Source organism: Syngnathus typhle, linkage group LG15, assembly GCF_033458585.1.
Source record: "Syngnathus typhle isolate RoL2023-S1 ecotype Sweden linkage group LG15, RoL_Styp_1.0, whole genome shotgun sequence".
In the NCBI taxonomy this organism is placed as follows: domain Eukaryota; kingdom Metazoa; phylum Chordata; class Actinopteri; order Syngnathiformes; family Syngnathidae; genus Syngnathus; species Syngnathus typhle.
In genome coordinates, this window is record NC_083752.1 from 6,149,370 (window position 1) to 6,164,127 (window position 14,758).

At 46.8% G+C, this 14,758-nt stretch overlaps 3 protein-coding genes across 5 annotated transcripts; 2 read left to right on the top strand and 1 right to left on the bottom strand.

Annotated features, from left to right (window-relative positions):
* Positions 1-415: 415 nt before the first annotated feature.
* Positions 416-9,249, top strand: pcf11 (PCF11 cleavage and polyadenylation factor subunit). Of its 2 annotated transcripts, none has more exons than XM_061300202.1 (17): positions 416-782; positions 2,714-2,839; positions 3,058-3,240; positions 3,338-3,511; positions 3,711-4,831; positions 4,958-5,138; positions 5,220-5,526; positions 5,605-5,748; positions 5,887-7,007; positions 7,090-7,153; positions 7,252-7,377; positions 7,475-7,586; positions 7,722-7,905; positions 7,984-8,139; positions 8,230-8,322; positions 8,417-8,452; positions 8,527-9,249. In XM_061300202.1, exons 1-17 carry the CDS (start codon positions 549-551, stop codon positions 8,755-8,757), a joined length of 4,593 nt encoding a protein of 1,530 aa, XP_061156186.1. In that variant the 5' UTR covers positions 416-548; the 3' UTR covers positions 8,758-9,249. The 2 variants fall into 2 exon arrangements, with proteins under 2 accessions (XP_061156186.1, XP_061156187.1); XM_061300203.1 differs by having other exon boundaries at positions 4,967-5,138; positions 7,255-7,377; positions 7,478-7,586.
* Positions 9,250-9,361: 112 nt separating this feature from the next.
* Positions 9,362-10,979, bottom strand: ccdc90b (coiled-coil domain containing 90B). Its single transcript, XM_061300210.1, has 8 exons — positions 10,602-10,979; positions 10,390-10,493; positions 10,192-10,293; positions 10,074-10,115; positions 9,944-10,015; positions 9,834-9,887; positions 9,650-9,764; positions 9,362-9,585 (listed from the first exon to the last, which is right to left on the bottom strand). The coding sequence occupies exons 1-8, from the start codon at positions 10,816-10,818 to the stop codon at positions 9,530-9,532; spliced, it is 762 nt and encodes a 253-aa protein (XP_061156194.1). The 5' UTR covers positions 10,819-10,979; the 3' UTR covers positions 9,362-9,529.
* Positions 10,977-14,400, top strand: alg8 (ALG8 alpha-1,3-glucosyltransferase). Of its 2 annotated transcripts, none has more exons than XM_061300206.1 (13): positions 10,977-11,116; positions 11,566-11,644; positions 11,715-11,908; positions 11,971-12,080; positions 12,247-12,314; positions 12,384-12,501; positions 12,604-12,707; positions 12,782-12,902; positions 12,998-13,137; positions 13,245-13,384; positions 13,471-13,568; positions 13,842-13,914; positions 14,061-14,400. In XM_061300206.1, exons 1-13 carry the CDS (start codon positions 11,028-11,030, stop codon positions 14,287-14,289), a joined length of 1,563 nt encoding a protein of 520 aa, XP_061156190.1. In that variant the 5' UTR covers positions 10,977-11,027; the 3' UTR covers positions 14,290-14,400. The 2 variants fall into 2 exon arrangements, with proteins under 2 accessions (XP_061156190.1, XP_061156191.1); XM_061300207.1 differs by having other exon boundaries at positions 11,980-12,080.
* Positions 14,401-14,758: the final 358 nt, after the last annotated feature.

A 14,758-nucleotide genomic window follows, 5' to 3' on the forward strand; every position in this document is an offset into this window, starting at 1 on the left:
CGTTGGCAAGTGGTGACAATCACCTGACGGGCGTTGTTTCGCTCTTTCTGTCAATAGGGGGCAGCGTGCCGTTTCATCCGTGGGAAGCAACTACAGTTGCTATACTTGTTAGAGCAACGTTAACAACTAATACAGAGAAAGGCCAAATATTACGACTCATTTCGCTATACGATAATGAGGTGGGACATTTGTTCTTGTGCCCTTTTGTTTTTCATTTTGTAAATATTTTACTTCCATGTGGCGTCGACACTCATTGCGTAACCGTTAAACTCGCACCACTTCTCGCCACTGTGATTGGCTATTCTTTATGTCTGTTACCGAGGGAGCCAATGACAATATAACATTTGCTTCTGTTTAAACAAAACGAGCCAATAGCATTGCGCTGACGCGTTTTGTGTTGGTGACGTATAAAGCCCTTTAGTCCCCAACGCCATTTTCTTGTCGGCGTCAGCGGGGACAAGACGGCCCTCTAACGCCGCTCAAAAACGGTCAAAACTATTAGATTCACCGTGAGATTACGCGAGGAATCCGACTCGCCACATGAGTTAATGAACTGTCTGCTCCTCAATGCATACGCTCACAACGAAGTTGGTGTAGCTATCCCCAGCTCGAAGATGGACGACGGCGCGGCGAGGGAAGTTGCCTGCCGAGAGTATCAGTCCTCGCTAGAAGACCTCACGTTCAACAGCAAGCCACACATCAACATGCTGACCATTCTGGCCGAGGAAAACGTCAACTTCGCCAAGGATATCGTCGCGATAATTGAAGCACAAATAAGCAAGGTTTTTATGATAAGAATTTTCTTTTAGATTTAACTGATTGTTGATTGTTTGTGTCGCTGTATGGTAGCCGCTTGCTATCTTAAACATGGCGTCGGGCGTTAGTTATCCACAACATGTCGTCTCACCTTCGCTTTTGTTTGGTTACGTCTCTGTTAGCAACGCCAGAATACAAACAATTAATCCCATGTAGTTATAATTATAAAAGTAAAATTACAGTCATACTTGGTGTGTTACTGATGAAGTTTATCGAAGGTTTCTCAGTCATGACTCCCTCGTGCTACTTAAGTGAAGCAAAGTCCACCATAAAAAATATTCTATAAAAGAAAAGTTTTCGACGATAATTGTTTGTACTAATGCCTACAGTGACATTTAATGCCGTCCTGTTGTTTCACTTGGCAATTCAGGCCAAGTTTATTCGACATTTTCTAACGTTAACAGGCCTCAATATGTAACGTCGTCAAACAGGAAGTCGGTGTGCAGAAATTAAGAGGCGGGGCGTGTATTACGATTCCTATATTGTGTTAAATATAATTTACGACCAGAATTTAGTCTCTGGGCCGATTTAAACGGTAATTCTTAGGACTCCGCGTCATGTCAAGTTATTTTTCCCTAAAATTAATAATAGCTGAATTTAAATGTCCTACTACTATATTGTACAATATATACACTGTATTTCCAAGCATAAGCCTATCTCAAGCAAGAAGCCAGTGTCCACCTGTCTGCTTAGTAAGCATAATATAATGGTGATATAAAAAATGAATAGATTCTGTGCTATATCGATTTGCTATTAATTTAGTACCGACACATTCCAAGTTCCTCGAGTAGACTTGAGGTCCATATAGTCTAGTGTGGGACCTCCATTTGGGATAATCAGCTTCGACCTTGAGCTCAGCACAGAACAGTGATTACCCAATGCAGCAAAGTAAATACGTATTATTCCAATAGATGTTTGTTTTTTATGGTGGATTTCTGCCTCTTTAGTTGTTGTGTATTTGTTTGAACGTTCACTGTGTTCTCGCAGTCCAGAAATAAAAACCTGCTCCTTGACACCACAGTGTTTTTTTTTCCTCCCTTCTCTCAGTCTTAAGGTGACAAATGGAGTAAGACTTAGCTGGACAACAAATGTGGGCTTCTAGTTAAGTAAAATTTATTCGGCAGTGCGCCTCAGTGCTCATTGTTTGCATTTTGACGCATGACGCAACACATTTCGATCACGTTACCCCCTGCTTCGATCCGGAAGTGAATTTTGAAACTGTTGAAAGTTGACTGGCTAAAATGTTTAATAATAAAAAATGTGAAATGTGCTTTTTGTCATTTTTTTATTTCCCAGTGTAAATTATTGGTGCAAGTCTGGTTCCCTGTTCCTGACAAAGTCAAGCCTGACTGGCACGCTGTTAAAAAAGATCATTCCACAGATGCTGCCTGGTTAAGTTCTAGACTCGTTTGAAAGCAGCAGTTTTCAAAAGCCTCCCCAAAAAATTAAATGTTTTTTAAGGGTTGTTGTTACATGCGTGGATTTTTTGATTTTTTTCTAATGACCCCAGAACAAAGTGACGAGTTTTGGGTGCCAAGACTTTCGCCGAGGGTAAAGTACAGAGTGGTTGGTTCATGGGAAAAACACTCTCTGGGGGGGAACTGGCTTAAGGAAGCAACGTGATTTTTACCCCCCCCCCCCCCCCCCTTTTCTGGACATTTTCCATCATTGACTCTGACGTGAATCCTCTTGGACTGGTTGAGGATGTTTTTAACTTGAGGATGATGCCACGTGGATCTTCACCTTTTCCCTTTTTTTCCCCCCCACATCTGGACTTAACCTGTCAAAACTATTTTTGAGGGGCTCTTTTTGCTTCTGTTGAGCATTTTGCATTTGTTGTGAAATGTTTTTTAACCCCTGTTGTGTTCTAAACTTGTCGAGTTTTCTATCGCTCTAGGCCCCAGCAGCCGAGAAGCTTCCAGTTTTGTACTTAGTGGATTCCATAGTGAAGAATGTTGGAGGAGAGTACGTCGCTGTGTTTGCTAAAAACCTAATCACTTCATTTATATGTGTCTTTGAAAAGGTACAGTTGTTCTTGATGCCTTTTTACATTTCTTTAAACTCAGTCACCTGTAGCAGCCACACTTGTTGCTTGCTTTAACGTGTAGTCTCTTGCTATATTGTGCTTTATTAGTGTTCTGCAGTAAAAAAATTATTGATTGGTTAAGCATTGGACAATTTTGTTATTGATCTTAACACTTTCTGGGTAGCTGTGGACCAAGCAATATACTTTGTTTGTAGGTGGATGAGAACACCAGAAAGAGTTTGTTCAAGTTACGATCGACATGGGATGAAGTGTTCCCTCAGAAGAAACTGTACGCGCTTGACGTGCGGGTCAACTCCGTGGATCCGGCGTGGCCAATCAAGCCTCTGCCGCCAACAGTCAATGCCAGCATTCACGTCAACCCGAAATTTTTAAAACAGGTGTGTAGTTGGAAAAGTTTAGCATTTTTAGCAACTCGTCATACCTGGAGGACTTTGTTCTTTAATGTGTCATTTCTGTCCGCTCTTCGGAATGTAGTCTGAGGAGACCCCTCCACGGCCTCCCCCCTCCCAACCGCCTCCGCCGGTAATCCAACCCAGCTTGACCCAAGAGCAGCGGATCAGACAGCAACTATTGGCCAAGCAGAAGCAGCTTCTTGAGCTTCAGCAGAAGAAGATTGAGCTGGAACTGGAGCAGACCAAAGCACAGCTGGTAGGCAAAAACGTAACTGGATTTGCAAAAATTCATAATTTTGCATTCATAGCTGTAATCTGTCCTAGTATTTTGTTTGTTCCTTGTAAAGTTGGCCTGAGTAGGGAATACATGTTATGTTAGACAGGTTTTTGCTAAAGGTCTTTGCCACATGTTGGCTTTTGGTCAATGTGAGTTCCAATAAAATATTGTGTTGCAGGCCGGAGGATTTTCTATACTACCAAGCTCCCCTCTCGCGGCATCCCCGAAGCCAGTTGGCCAGCCCACCCCTGTGGTTCGACCCCTGATTGCTCCCCAGCCCCCAAGTGACCCAAAGTTACCCACTAGAGACCCACGTCTGAACCGCACAGGACCCCCAGTTGTCTCTAAAAGCAAAGAGCAACCTGCTGGGAAAAGGGAAGTGCCTCCTGCCATAATAACTCCTGTTTTCACGCCAGAAAAACAAGCAGCAGAAAAAACGTTCCATTCACAAAAGGTATGGACTCCCAAAAAGGAGGAGAAGCCCAACATAAAGTCTCCTCCAATGATTAAAAATGTCCAGAGTAAAAACAAGCAGGCTGAGGTTGAGAACCTAAAGTCTGCAGACAACTCAAAGAAAGACCCCCGGTTGAAGAAACGTCCCCTGGACAAGGCCGAAGATGGCAAAGTGGACGAGCAGAAGGAGAAGAAAAAATGTGGCGACAAACGAGACGAGCCGACGCGGGTGCCCGAGCTGCCAAAAGCCTACAGAGGAAGGCTGCAGAACGGCTTGGGCAACAAGCGTGAAAGCAGCGTGTCTGCGGAGAAGATCGGCGGCAATGCCCGGACACACGTCAGGAAACGCACACACTCAAGGTCCAGATCCCGCTCTCCCGCCTCGCCAAAGAGGAAAGGCAGGAGGTCGTCGCCCAAGAGCAGAACCAGGAGCACCTCCTTGTCCCCGTCACGCAAGGCAGGTAAATCCAGGAGGGCCAAGGGTGATGAGCCACTGCACGGAAAGAATATGCGGGATGAGCGACCGGCGGCCAAGAAGGACCAAGCGGAGAGCAGGCGCTCCAAGACTCCGGTGGACGATCGTCCCTCCAAGACTCCGGCGGACGATCGCAATTCCAAGACTTCGGTGGATGAACGGCGGTCCAAGACTCCGGGGGACGACCGGCGGTCCAAGACTCCGGCGGACGACCGGCGGTCCAAGACCCTGGGGGACGACCGACGCTCGAAGACTCCTGCGGACGACCGGCGGTCCAAGTCCAGAGACTCGCCACGGAACCAGGATGGAGGCAGCAAACAGGCCAAAGATGCTCCTTCACGCTGGCGGAGTGGCTGGGATGAGAACAAAAAGTGAGTCGTTCATATATTTTAATGTTTCGTGTTCATCTCGATCGTGGTCAGCTCGCCTGTTAAGTAACGGACATTTGACACGCCCCTTCCAACTGTACTTTTTCCTAACAAAACTGTATGTCTTAGCACTTCCAGTCTTAAGCCAGGAGACTCTCATGACAAGCTTGGACCACAGAGGCATAAAACCTATAGCACTCCAACACGGCCCACCACCCCTCGTACCCCGAAACATCGTCTCAGCGTGGATGCCAACCTTCAGATACCCGAAGTCCTCAGTACCGCAACGAAGAAAGACCTGCTCAGAATGGTATGTCTGCTCAACAAATATGAACTCCTTCGACTGAGAACTGTAATATCTGATTTTGACGGCATTGGTTGATATCTGCAGGCAAGCAAGAGCCTGGAGAGCGGTGAAATTTCGCAGGAGGACTTCCTGAACATGGCTCACAAGATCAAGAACTTCTTCCAGTATCAGGAGGAGAAGCAACAGCATCCAGAAAGTTGGGACCCTGCCGCCAACTTTCCTGGCAAGACATTGATGGCCTCGCCTCCCGAGTCCTTTGACCAGGCTCAGTTGACGTACTTTGAGCACAAGTCCAAGCTAAAGAAGACACAGGTAGCTCATCGCTCCTCTGGGGAAGGCTGGGACGGTCTCGAGGAATGCGAAGGGCCAGGCCGGGCACCGCGGGAATTGGGTGAGGCAACGATCAATCGGCCAGCAGCCTGAATATTATTATGCATGTGTCACTCTAAAGTAGTTTGTTCATTAACAGACGAGAGGAGAAGCTTAGAACGCGAAGAATCCCGACCTCCGTTGGCACCAATGATAGAGGAGTACAACCACGGCAAAGAGTTCCCCGCCCTTAAATCTCTGCCAGGTCTTCGATTCAGGAGGAGGGCTGACCTCAGAGAGTCCAGTGAGTCTACACCATACTTTGATCACATTGTGCTGGACTGAAGTTCCATCATTCAAGTTGGAACAGTCAAAGTGGAAGGCAAAGAAGCAGTTGACGAGTTAAAGGAACTCATCTCCGATTCATTTTGTTTATTTCCAGGTGAAAGAGAGTGGAACTCGCCCTTGACTGAGCGTCAATGCGAGGAGCACAAGAGCGGCTACGACGCTCCGCGGCGGTACGTCCCGTCAGCAGAGTCTAGGCACCAGGACCCTCGGCATCTGGACGGACCCCCCCACCCTGGCGCTCTGGTTCCCAGGAACTGTCCGAGCCCATCTGCTCTGGAAACTCCACTCCCCATGTTTGAGCGTGAACGCCTGTCACCACTTCACCAGAAGGACATGGCCGACATGAGCCCCGCTCCGCGCTTTGAGAGTCCAAACAGCGAACACTCTGATGATGGGCCGCTCCCTTCTGAAGTTCCCCTCGCCCCTCAATCGATCCTCCAGGGTCCTGTGCTTGGTGCATTGTTGTCTAATATTCATCAGTTGAGTAATTCCCCTGGACACACCCCTCCCCACGAAGGAGGCCCCCCACCTCCCCGGTTTGATGCTCCCGGACACATGGGCCCATCGAGAGCGCACCCGCCAGGCTGGTACAATGAGCCGTCCCACTTTGAGGGTCCGCACCAAGGCATGCCCCTTCATCACAACATGCCAGAGAGGTTTAACGTACCACAGGGATCATTGATGAGCACGGACAATATGGGCCGCTTTGACGGTCCTTTGGGCCCCGCAAGGTTTGACGGACCAGGACCTGGAAACTTTGAGAATCCGGTCCAGTGCTTTGACAACAACCTGGGGCCCGGTCCTGTACCAATGGCTTTCCAGTCGCAGCAGCGACCAATACCCTTTGAAAACCCCGGAATGCGTCTGGAAGGTTCTGCTGGTCCAATGTGTTTTGACGGACCCGGCCAGCCGGGACCCCGCTTTGACATGCCTCTCTTTGAGGGCCAGCAGGGTCCCCCCAGGTTTGCACCTCAAATCAACATCCCCATGCGTCCCATGCCCCCTCCCATGTACGACAACAACCTCCAGCCCGCGCAAAACTTTGCAATGGCCCCGCAAGCGTTCCCGGAGCCCATCAACCCTCAATTCCACCCTGCACCGATGGGTTTCCCCACGCAGCCCGCGGCTAACTTCAACATGCTGCCCGGGCCTCCGTTCAGCCAGCCGGGCTCCGCCCCATTCTTCAACCCCAGTTCCGGTAACATGCAGCAGCCGGTGAGTGCAGTTCAGTTTGATTTCGGTGGGACAATTTGAACCGCAAACGAAATTAACAATTCTTGCTTGTTGGTTCTCTCAGGTGAACGTGTTGAACATGAACCAGCCTTTCCTGCCTCAGAACGCAGCGCCTTTTGCACAGCCAGGTGAGATGGCAATGTTGTTTTTCACATTTGTTGTATTGAGATGCTAAGAAGTCAATTACTACCCCACAGTGTATCTGACGTGTTTTTGTCCCCCCCAGCAGCTCCCCAATTGCCCCCTGCAGAGAACCACTTTGGTCAAGTCGACGTCAACGACTTGCTTTCTAAACTCATCTCCACCGGCATCATCAAAGGGTCACAGCCCGACCCGACAGCCTCCACCACCGGTCGGTGCACCTTTCTTCGTGGCACATTTTGACCACTGCTATATTAGGAACGGCCATCATTTTGTTAATATTGAGTTTGTCTTTTGTTCCCGCACAGCAGAGTTATCTTCCGCAGCACCAGAGGCGCCTCATGTAGAGGAGGAAGAAGAGGAGGAGGTCGAGGATGATTTCCCCGACCTCACCAACTTCAAGCTCGACGACATGAAACAGTGAGTTTTGTGACAATTGTTCTTCGACAAGTTTTTATGTGCTTCTGAGAACTCCTTAGCTGTTTTTTTTTGGTTTTTTTTACGATATCTAGCAGTCTTTCAGTAGGTTAACTCACTGGCGCTTTTCATTGTCAGACGTTATGAGAGCGTGGTGACCAAGCTGTACTCGGGGAACCAGTGCTGCCTGTGCAGCATGAGGTTCACCGTTGCGCAGACCGACCTGTACGCCGACCACCTGGACTGGCACTTCAGGCAGAACCATGCCGGCAAGGTGGTTGGCAAAAAGATCACGCATCGCCGCTGGTATTATGGCCTCAGGGTAAGAAATCAGATTCCCTTCAGCTTTTAATGGGAATGTGTGGCGTCATTGTGTCATGTTCTCTCTTTTTTTTGCCAGGACTGGGTCGAGTTTGAGGAGATCGCCGACTTGGAGGAACGGGCCAAGAGCCTGTTCTTTGAGAAGGAGAGCGAGGAGGAGGTTCAGAAGAACCAGGCAGCGGCCAAAGAGAAGGAGTTCCAGAGCGTCAAGGCAGCCAAAGACCAAGTTGCAGAGGTGGGTTCCCCCTTCTTACATTACCCCAATTTGTATGCAAATTTGTCACTGCTGTGGTAAAAACATCTGCAAACATCTCGACCGAACCAGTTGTGCGAGATCTGCCAGGAGCCTTTCGAGACATACTGGGTGGAGGAAGAGGAGGACTGGTTCCTCAAAAACGCCATCAGGGTTGATGATAAGGTGTGTGACTTTTTGCAGTGGATGTTTCATTTTTTGATACCATTTAAATGACCCGCTGACTCATCACTTTCTGCCAACGTTTCTCTCAACACAGAACTTCCATCCTTCCTGCTTCGAGGATTATAAAAATGTGAGTATCAGGGATGACGTCACCCCCAAAAAAAAGTTTGGTGTTGTCTTACCCGCCTCTGTCATCCCCCTCAGACATCTTCGTACATGGACATGACGCCGTCGCCCAACAAGGTGCTGAGCGAACACCCGCTCGGCAGCTTTATAAAGGCAGAGGAAGACAAGGTTCCTCAGTCATGCGCTGTCGCCGCCTCGATCAAGCAGGAAGCTGATTCCGAGGAGGACGAAGGAGAGCGCGATGTGAAGACAGAAGAAAAAGAGGAGCCTCTTTTAACTGACGTGCAATCAGAAGAGAAGAGACTGTGAGTAGCTTATGGGCTGCGCTTTTTCTTTGTTTTGAAGGAAAAAGTTTTTGGTTGGTCGGCGGTTAACTTGAATACATTTTGGTATTTGTGCCGAGTACGTCACACTGTTGCTTTGAAATGTTTCCTTTTCGGGCTAATTGTGTAAATGGTTTAATTTATACATTAAAGTATTTTTGGAATCTCTGGCGTACCAGTGATTTGAATGGAACTGGTGTCACCTTGTTCCTATAACTCCTCATTTGGATGATTTGATGACGGGCAGTTGCAGGGGTTGAGTTGTTTGTGGCCGCAATGAAGGTAAGCGTCAATCTTATTGATCCATGGAAGAGCACCTGATCAAAACAAACTTGCAGGGCACTTATTGTTTTTTGTTTTTTTTGGGTGACATTTTTGGGTGTAGTTTCAATAAAGGTTCAGAAACTTTTTTTGTGTGATTGCTCTTTGGTTTAATTGTTCTGCTTTAACGTTAAAAATAAAGTTAATCTGAATTTAAGTGTTGTTGTCTCATCATTATGCAAGCATACTCAAATTGACACTTGATCGTATGGGGTGAAAAAATACTAAGTGCAACTCTGTGCCTTGTTTAAGAAAATAAAATGTACTGATACAAATCAGTTCTTAGTTTTACTTCAACTTATGAGGATAATCTTTTCTATGATAAAACAAATGAGTTAACTCATTGTTCATGTCTTGACATCTACATGTTTACTTGACAATAAAAATAGAAATTAGCAGATTTAAAAGCACTTTGTCCGGCCGGCACAGAGAACCCATCACCTCCACAGCCGGTAAACCCCCAGAGCGATGGCCAGGCAGGAAAACACAGTCGCTATGGAAACACAAAACAGGGTTTATACAGGCTTTCAAATAACAGTCCCATCTACAATTGGTACCTGCGAGGTAACGAATGGTCTCCAGTTTGAGTGACTCCAAGACCGTTTTAAGTGAAGCCACCCGCAGGTCCATCTTCTTGCTGGTCTCCATGTTGTCATGTTCTAGCTCTGTTCTCTAAAGCACACAACATGTCAAACATGCTCGCCACATTGGCTGATGAAAGAAGTTTTAATTTGCTTTTACCTTTTGGTGGAACTCTGTGTTTGTCTCCATCAGTTTTCTTTCCTGCTCTGTGAACTGATACGGCACAGGGAGTTCAGTTTAGTTAAGTACACGCACACTCGCATCCTCACCATGTCAGAAACGCGGCTTCTCTCCAGGTTGATATCCAATTTGGTCTCCGCTCGGACTTTCTCGCTCTCCTCCTGAAATCAGACAGTTTATTTACTCACTCACAGACAAACGCATCAACCATAATCTCACCTTTAGTCGGTTCTGCAGATGCTCCAGTTCTCTCTTCATCTTCTGCAAGGAAAAAAGTGAGCGTTTTATGCAAAATCCACCAAACATCTGGTGGAATCCATCTGCTCCTTTGTCATACTATGTTCTCAGAGCGCAGGTTAGCAAAGTCGCTCTTCTCCAGAATCACCATGTCCTTCCTGATGGCGTCCAAGTGGGCCATGATCTGCTGCAGTGCGATTTCCTGCGACGAGATATTTATTTTCTCAATTATCACCCACAGAGCTACCAGGAGAGTAATTGCAAGTCCTTGTCAACAACCGAGTTCTTCTTTCCCCACCTGATGCGACTTGGTCACCATGTCTTTGTAGACAATGTCCATGTTGGCCGTCGTTAACATCACCAGAGCGGAGACGATCAGCTCGGCCTGGCGTTTCTCCAAACCTGGAGTGTGATGACAACCATAGAACAATAAATGAGACTGGCATTAATCAATTCCAATAACATCTTTTCATTTTCCACAATGACAAAGTCGTTAAGTAGTTCCCTCACCACTACTCGCCAACTCCATCACCATGGCGTGGGAGTCGAATGTAAGCTTTCTCTGTTCCAGAGGAGTTAATTCAACCTTTCTCACGTCAAACGTCGCCACCGGGGTGGCAACATGGAGATCTGCCGCACAAATACGAACATCAGTGGCTGGAGAGAGGGCCAAGGACCTCCACCTTTGGAGCCCCCCCAGCGTCCAGCGCCGCAACAATGTATTCATCCCGCTACCGTTTTGACTGTCAAAATGATATGAAAATAAAATTATTGAAATTAAAAGCGACACTTTCTTGTTTGATGGTCAAAGTGATATGAAAATAGAAGCATTCAAATGAAAAGCGACACTTCCTTGTTTGATGACAACCCGGATGTACAGATGTACAGTACGCTTGTTGTCAATAAAGTTCTTAATTCAAAAACTCACGAGCGGTCATGGTGGCCACCACGGTGGACAGGGGAAACTGGTTTCCAGCGTTAGCTCTGGGGGTTTCCTTCTTCAAAGCTCTGTTTATCAACGCCTAGTGAGTCGAAATATTTATTGACGGAGACATTTTGTGTTTTTTAGTCGATTTGATCCATACGATGGTTTAAAACCGCTCCTATATACTCTGTTAACATCTGCCTAACAGACTGACTGCCTCGAGATTATTAACATTAGCTGTATGATTTTGTTTTCTTAGATTATAATTTTATGTTCAGTGTACACTGCACAGTAGATTTTCTTATGACCAAATACTGACACATACAGCGTATGCTGATTCAAACTTAACCTCGTTTTCAGACGTGTGCTACGTAGCTTCAGTCACAAGATGTCGCTGTTTCACCTTTTGAATCTAGGTTAGAATGTGTACGTAAATCGGAACGCATCGTACAACTTCACTAGTTTGGGTTTTACTATTTTATTCGGGCTTTAATTGCATGGCCACTGTGTTTGATTATTTTTTTTCCGACTGTTTATTTGTGTGTGCAGTCATTCCACAGACTTTGAGGTGCACAGGAACTGGTTGGCCATCACACACAGCTTGCCGGTGTCCAGATGGTACCATGAGGTGCGTTTAAAACAATGTTCTGTCCTTTTAAATGTTGGTCCTGGGATTTAATTTGTACTCTTTCTTTCAGAATACATCAGAGTGGACGCTGGACTACCCACCGCTTTTCGCCTGGTTTGAGTTCGGTCTTTCCCATGTCGCTCGGCACTTTGACAACAAGATGCTGTCGGTGGACAACCTAAACTACGCCAGTCCGGCTACCGTCCTCTTCCAGAGACTCTCGGTCATCTTCACGGACCTGCTTTTTATCTACGCTGCCAGAGAGTGAGTGCGGCTACCATCACCACCCCTGTAAATCTGTGTAACAATTTATGCAATGTCTGTAGATGCTGCAGGTGCGTTCGTGATCGGAAAGGAACACGGGACATCTTTAATCAGCCGTCTTTTGTCCTGGCTGTGCTGCTGCTCTGGAACTTTGGCCTTCTCATTGTTGACCGTATCCTTCAGCTCGGATTGCTGGTGGAGAATACCACAGCCTTGAAGTTGACAAGAAAAAGGGGTGGCAGTAAGTCTGTCCAGATGTCAGGGGGTGAAACAAGGTGAGAGAATGGTTCCACATGAGTTGTGGAAGTTACTCCTGTTTCCTTAAGGACCTTCCTCAGACATTCATTTTCAGTACAATGGCTTCCTCTTTGGTTTTCTATTGCTGTCCATCGCCAAACACCTGCAGGTAAAGACTCAAACGATTTCCGGCTCTGTCGAGTCCACGCGTTGAACCTCGTCTTTCTGTCTTCAACAGTCTCAGCACCTGCAGGGGGCGCTGCTTTTTGCCATCCTCCTCAACCTGAAGCACATCTACCTGTACGTGGCTCCGGCCTACGGCATCTTCCTGCTGAGGAGCTACTGCTTTACACACGGTGACCATGACACAAAGGCTTGAAACATTCAATCCACACAGGCTGATTTATAAAAACCAAAATGTGCTCAACAACCGCCATTGTTTGTGTTTTTGTCTGAAGATGGCTCCATGAGATGGCGGAGCTTCAACCCGCTTCGCCTGCTCGCTCTCGGCAGCATTGTGGTTTCTGTGTGCGCGCTTTCCTTTGGCCCGTTTATTACTATGGTGAGTGGACCTTAATAAGGACACAAAAATAGATGGCCAAACTTAAGAATCACTGTTTTTTGTGCCCATTCCAGGGTCAGCTTCCTCAGGTGCTGTCCCGCCTCTTCCCCTTCAAACGAGGACTCTGTCACGCCTACTGGGCTCCAAACGTGTGGGCCCTCTACAACATCTTAGATAAAAGCCTAGCCACCCTGGGTAAGAATAAAAATGCAGCGCATTCTTGTTTTCTGTCGCACCGATTTACTGGGAATCCACAATGAAGATTTTAAAATAATGAACATTGTCGACAGGAGTTCGTTTGAAGCTTCTGAAAGAGACGACACTCCCTCGGGCCTCCATGACGGGCGGGTTGGTTCAAGAATTCCAACACTCTGTTCTTCCTTCTGTCACTCCGTCTGTCACACTCATCTGCACTCTGCTGTCCATCCTGGTCTGTGCTATTATTATTATTGTTATTGCCCACAGAAATAACAATCATGGTTTCAAATTACTGGCTCTACCTGACGCCTTTGTGCATTTGCCTGAAACTCTATTTAGCCGGCATTGGCGTCCATCTGGCGCCGTCCTCGCGGCGCTCGTGAGTTTTTACGCTGCCTGCTGCTGTGCGCGCTCGCCTCCTTTGCCTTCGGCTGGCACGTCCACGAGAAAGCCATCCTCATCGCCATCCTGCCGCTCAGGTCTGGGATTGACTCCTTGTTTTTGTCCATGCTGAATACTAGTTTGTCATTTTGAAATGTTCTTTACTTTTTCTCCTTTGACATAGTCTGCTGGCAGTCGAGAGCAGAGAGGACGCTGGGATCTTCTTGCTTCTCAGCACAGCGGGTCATTACTCGCTCTTTCCCTTGCTCTTCACCCCGGCAGGTACAGTGCGAGACAAAATTAAGTACAAATATTAAGTATGCTGTGCTTTTATGAAATGCAGTGCTATGGACATTTTTTGTTGCTGTTTTGGGAGGCCTGGGACAAATTAATAGCATTTGTATTCATTTCAATGGCAAAGGATGATTTGAGGTTTATGAACTAATTAAAGTTTTAGGTCAAGGCACCACTTTATTTTGATATCAACCCTCTCTGTAATAATTGTATCACCTCTGTTGCATCCGTAAAGTGATACAAAAACATTTTTATTGGCAGAGCTGCTCATCAAATGTGCACTGATGCTGATGTTCACCATCTTCTCTTTTGCTGCTCTGGGGAGACTCCACAGGTGCAAGAAACTCACCCCATGCCCTTTCCTCCATGCTTTTATATCAGTAACATCAACATGAGTTGATATTGTTAGTTATTATTAGCACAGAAATACAGTACACCATGCACGAGGCTTTATGTTGCTGTACTGTTGTCTTATTTCAGTGGGCAGGGGTCCTTGCTTCACCCCCTGGAGGTGGTCTACCTCTCAGGTCTAGTTGTGGTGGCCGTCGCTTGCGAGCTCGTCTTTCCTTTGACGCCATGGCAACAGAAGCTGCCCTTCCTCCCGCTGCTGGCCACGTCCGTGTACACCGCATTGGGCGTCTGCTACTCCTTCTTACGTCTCTACGTGACGCTCATGCGACAAGACAGTGGAAAGTCCAAACAGCTATGAGACACTGTGTCGCGGGTTTCCATTCCTGCGCTGAAGTTTGTCAGGTAACCAGCAGGAATGCAAGAACTGTTTACATTCAATGGATCAATAAAGTTTCTGTTTTGCATCTTGCACTGATTCTAACAAGTCAGATACAAAGTCAGTGCGTGTTTTTCGGCGATTTTAACCTGTTAAACTGTTAGTTACAAGTTGAACAGTGACTTCTATCCAAACTAGAAAATGGGGGGTTCGAATTGGGGTTTCAAACTTGGTTTAGGGTTTCAGGGCAGGGATTCAAAAATGCCATTGTAGTTTTTTTAATGACTAACTATAGTAAGAAATTATAAAAGAAAGTATACGCTCAGTGAGGCTTTTAAAAATGACCTCGTATAGTAAGACTTAAATTGAAAGGCCTGTCACACAGTGATTGGTCATATTTGCTGCCAATCACAATGTTGGGGATCTGATAGGTAGAGAGGCAGGCCATGAT